The sequence below is a fragment of the Thalassophryne amazonica genome, chromosome 18 (assembly GCF_902500255.1).
Source record: "Thalassophryne amazonica chromosome 18, fThaAma1.1, whole genome shotgun sequence".
Classification (NCBI taxonomy): Eukaryota; Metazoa; Chordata; class Actinopteri; order Batrachoidiformes; family Batrachoididae; genus Thalassophryne; species Thalassophryne amazonica.
The window spans coordinates 40,596,191-40,601,347 of record NC_047120.1 but is presented as its reverse complement, the minus strand read 5'-3'; the positions used below and the strand labels follow the sequence as shown (position 1 = coordinate 40,601,347).

General features: G+C 40.3%; 1 protein-coding gene across 1 annotated transcript; it reads right to left on the bottom strand.

The window, feature by feature from the left end:
• Positions 1-422: 422 nt before the first annotated feature.
• On the bottom strand, positions 423-2,787 carry LOC117530570 (dickkopf-related protein 3-like). Its single transcript, XM_034193461.1, has 4 exons — positions 2,576-2,787; positions 1,926-2,100; positions 1,592-1,793; positions 423-483 (listed from the first exon to the last, which is right to left on the bottom strand). The coding sequence occupies exons 1-4, from the start codon at positions 2,720-2,722 to the stop codon at positions 423-425; spliced, it is 585 nt and encodes a 194-aa protein (XP_034049352.1). The 5' UTR covers positions 2,723-2,787.
• Between the last annotated feature and the right edge of the window lie 2,370 nt (positions 2,788-5,157).

Here is a 5,157-nt window from a genome sequence, read left to right as displayed (position 1 = left end):
CCTATAAAACATGCATTTTAAATGTGAAAAATCCTCATATCTTTTACTTATGTTTGTGTATATATTTATAATTATTGGTTAATATGTAGATTTTCATTATTTTAAATGTTAAGCACGTTGGATGTGCATATAACATTTGTAAAACTTTAGTCCTGCAGCATTTTTAAAATTTCATAAAAATCCTTTTGCTGAGATTTTATTAGTTTTTTTTTTATTCTTTTACAATGAAATAGTATAGATATTCATAATAAAACACCAGTACATTGAAAGATACTGTATACACACTAGTGCTTAGGTAAAAATACAATATAAAAAAAATTACTGAAAAATTCTAAAACCATTTCATAATACAGTAATACATTTCTTAAACAATCCTATAAAACATATTTACATAATAAATAGCTTTGGTATTGAAGCAAGCATCAGGGTTTGGGTGCTTGGCAGGTCCAACTTTTATGGTCAGGCTGGTAAATAAAATCCCTCCTGAAATGAGAGGAAAATCTGGTTAAGACATTGCAAAATGGGATTTATTTTTACACGTCTGACCATATATAGTAAGTGTATTTTGAAGCACGTAGAAAAAGATAATATGGAGTTCTGATCTGCAAGAAATAAGGCTCTTCTGAAATCTCCCTTTCTGAAATGAAGGTGTTTGAAAATTACTGACTTCTTACCAGAATTTAGGGAACATATTTCTTGGTTTAGCGATGTACTATTTTATCCTTACTACGTGCAGGAAAAGTATGACGCTAATGAAGCTAACCTCTGAGTGAAAGGGGCTTTCCAAATGACATTCTAGACTTCTAAATAAACCCAACAGATCTCAGAAAAGCCTAGTTATACGGTGTACTTTGTTGTTTTGGATAAGCAGCACTAGGGGAGAGAAGTACATCTTAACATGCTAACACTTATCTAACAGTTGCATGTGCTGGCTATCCATAATATACTGTCACGAGATACAATCATAACTGCACTTTAAGGCATTTAGCATTGTGGCTAATTATTATCATAGTGGGGGAAACTTTTGGTGGAACTCACCACTGTTCATTGTAGCATTGTTTTGTCAACATAGTGTACTTCAACACTTACAGGTCATATTAAATAGCACTCTTAAGAGTGGATAGCATTAGCATGTGCAGTTAGGCAACTTTCACCTCTGATGCCAGGTCTAGTAGAGACGCAGATATGTATAAAATATCACTATGATTGGGCGTTTTATGGTAAAAGCACCAAATTTTGCAAAGGCATTGTTTGATATGTCCCCCCCTCCCCCCTTCACCCCACATTTTGTGCCCCCGTCACAAAATCAATGCGTACCCCCGTTACAAAAAAACGCCCCATTTTTGTACCCCTGTGACAAACCCATAGATTTATGTACTTTTCGAAAACCAGTCCCGCCCAGTCTCAGTCTCGTGAGACTGGGTTGGTATGTAATTATTTTTATGATATATCAAATGGCGTTAACGCAAAATTTGGTGCTTTTACATAAAATGCCCAATCATTTCACATATCTGTATGCAGCGGAAATTCGTGTGAATGATTTAGCTGAACACTATGTGCAGAGTCAGGAAACTTTGGATGTCTTACTTACGCTCTCCTGTGTGGTGCACTGTTTTCACGACATAGTAGTCCCTCAACACACGGGCAGATCTGGTTGATGCTGAATGCCAGGCCACCGTCAGGCACGTAACAGCTTTCACCATGGGTCAGGCGTCTCTTGCACACTTGCTCACCATGGTGTCGGGCACAACACATCGATGCCCCACAGTCCCGGTCCACTTTACACCGAGCACCTGCATCGATGATTCACAGGTTACTTCAGGTCATATTTTCTTCCTATCTGCCACCTTACATAAATGGCTCCATATTAACGTTATTATTTGAAGTGAGAGTTCAGCCTTAAATGAACAGCTTCAGACACTTACCCTCTTGCCCACTGGGGATGCTGCGGTGACATTTCCCAAACATGCAACTGAGTCCGCGAACACACTGGGCATCCCTGCGACAGTAATGGCCCTCCCCTCGCAAAGGCACACACAGGCCGAAGTGGCGATCGCACGAGAAACCTCGCCCGCAAGCCCGGTCATGGTCACATGCAGCCTAGAAGAAAGAGTACAATTCAAGACTGAACACTAAAACAGACAAATGTCAATCAAACCTGATGAATGCACTTTCTGACACATCACATAATGCAGTAATCTAATTCAATAAAGCGAAGCGAAGGTTAGGTAACATCCCATCGTTTAATTTTAATTTGATGTCTAAAATTTCCAGTCTGATGTAGAACAGTCAACAGAACACATTGTGTTCATGTAATTGTTAATTTATTATTTGTCTTGGGGCTACTACAGGTGACAACCGTGGTTGAGTTGCTACAATCACTCTCAGCGCAAGCTTATATAGTTAGCATGTAGCAGCTTGGAAATGAATCTCTTAAGATTGTTTGCTCAAATGTGTAAGTCTTTCAAGTATAAAATCCTATTAATCTTGCGGTTGCATTGTAGCAACATGATAGGCGGAAATCTAATGTAAGAATACGGGTAGCGGCTCTTTGTGTGCCTTATGTAAGACTCACCGTGGCTGGCTTCACGACAGGAGCAGTAAGTGCTTTTGGTCCTTCCTTGGGAGGGATGTGAGGTATATTGAGCATCCAAGCCCAGATGTGAGCTTCAGCGCAGGTGAAGCAGAAGCAAAAGCAGACCAGCCACAGACTCCCCAACATCTCCACAGTGCAACAAAAAAAAAGCAACAGGAAGTACAACAGAGACTGGACAGATTCGATTTCTTAACTTTTTGTTAAGATGGAAGCTCCAGATTAATGTAGAATGTCGGCGCTGAAGGAGTCTATGAGGTGACACTGATTGGTTCCACTTCCACTGTAACTTTTATAGGTCACCAGCCCCGGACTTCCACACCCATGCTCCTCTGGGATGTTTGTCCAAGCAACAGGGTAGGAGGAGACCATTAGTTGTTATTGGATTAACCAAGTTGTTATGACCAGTTGTGAAAAGAGGGGAGATGGGTTGATGGTGCCGGGAGGGGATGGATGGACGTGATGGGCTGACAACAGTTTCACACAATAGAGGCAAAACAAGCACCCCTGTGTGGTTATCTCCTATAGACAAACAATGGATGACAAAAGCAAACAAATGGATGACATGTTTCACTGCTCGCTGAGTGACAACCCAAGACGACTGGCTACGAGCTCCATTACCCAATTGCCTCCTATCCAATCCAATTTCAGACCCCATGCTGGGAGCAGTTTGTGCTCGTGCACTCTACAGACGACCCCGTGATCTCATTAAATGTAATTACCATCAGCAATTAGTTCTCAGGGGGGGGAGACACTGAGTGAGTGCAGGAGTAAGAAACTGTTCTTCAGAAACAAAAACGTTCAATTGTTGACAGGCTAAAATACACCAAGTTGGAATCTTTGGAACAGCATAATATTGGTTTTCCGCATCCCAGAAAACTAGTCAATTTTGTGTCTGAATAAATAACCAACTGTCGTGACATTAAGTCTGGAATGCCTCAAGGTTCAATTCTGGGCTCTATTTTGTTTATTTTTTCCACTTGACTCGTATCATTTGCCAGTATGCCATTTCTTTTAATTTCCACACTGATGATATGCTGTGAAATCAGCTCACTCACTCATCTTCAACTGCTTAAGGTGCCCTGACACTTGTACAACTTTGATCCGCACACTTGCACGGACTTCGTCGTGACGATCCGACCCACCGTGTTCCCAGCTGGACACTGTGCTTTGTTCCACTGGCTGCCACGCGCTGTATGCTGGACACTGTCTATATACAGGGCTGTGAAATGAAAATTGTGAAATCCGAGGAAAATTTGCAAGGGGTCGGGGGGGGGTACAGCTCCCCAGGAGCTGGGGTCTAGGGTCCTGTGGGGCCCCAGAATTAAATTTTTCTCAATACTTTTTCAGCATCTCCTGGAAGAACAAATCTCAAAATTAGTGAATATTTAAATGATCCTATGTTCAACCTTTTATTTGACCTGATGATGTTGAAATAACAGAATATGACATGGAAGTAGGACCTGGAATGATTTTCCTTTTAATTGTAAACCAAATTATGCATTAACTCAAAACTACATGAAATTTATGAAGACTGAAAAGACTGTTACAGTATTTCAAAACCACAGCTAAACCTTGTAGAATATCTGGAAAATCATGGTAAAATATCAATAACATACCTTATAGTAAAAAGTCACTTATTCTTGTGTAAATTCATGCAACCTAAATCCATTCAAAGCCACAATGTCTTTTTTACAATGAAAGAAAGTCACATAATCTTGTCTAAAATCCTGTTTGAACAGCAAAATGTTTATTTTCCAGGGAGAGAAAAATTCTTACCGTGTTTTCCTGAGAGGGCACAGTTCACTTTTCCTGTTTATCTTTCAGGTGTGCTGATGAAGTGACAATTCCACATATTCTTGTCCTTATCAGACTTTTTTCAAACAGTCTTTCTCGCCATCTTCTCTCTGTGCGACATCGGTCCGTGACACAGACATGCTGCACAAATCTTCTTTTAAAAACTTGAAAGCTCTAAAGGTTTGGGAAGTTCACATGCTAAGTTTAGCTTAAGCGTCGCACAGGAGCCACACAGCGTCGCCGCAGCAACGAACCAGTCCTGCTTTACGACAACTGTCGTAACAGCTACGCTTTGAGTGGCATTTTTCCTCCATGAAACTCCGCGGATCCAAGGAAACTGATTTGTATCTGTAACACACAGATCAGTGTCCATGGACTCATAAAACTTACACGTCGTAAAAAAAGAGAACGCTTTGTGATAGGTATTTTAAAAACTCAGTGATGTTCATGATTATGAGCAGACGTAATGTGAATTTCTCCTCTGTGAGATCAATAAAGTTTATCTATCTATCTATCTATGATTAAAGAGTACATCACTAACACCCCACCTCCCCTCCCCATGATGAAATCCGTGGCCCTGTATATAAAATAATTATTTTGTAGTGGATTAAATATTTTCTTTCTGAGTTAGCTGCTGAAAACACCTCGAATCATTTCCAGAATCACAGAGGAGCGCTCCAGCTGCTGCTTTTCTCGCGCACTGAACAAGGTGGAGAAAGCATTTGGAACTGTCTAAAATTGTAATTATTTGTCATGTTTATATTGTA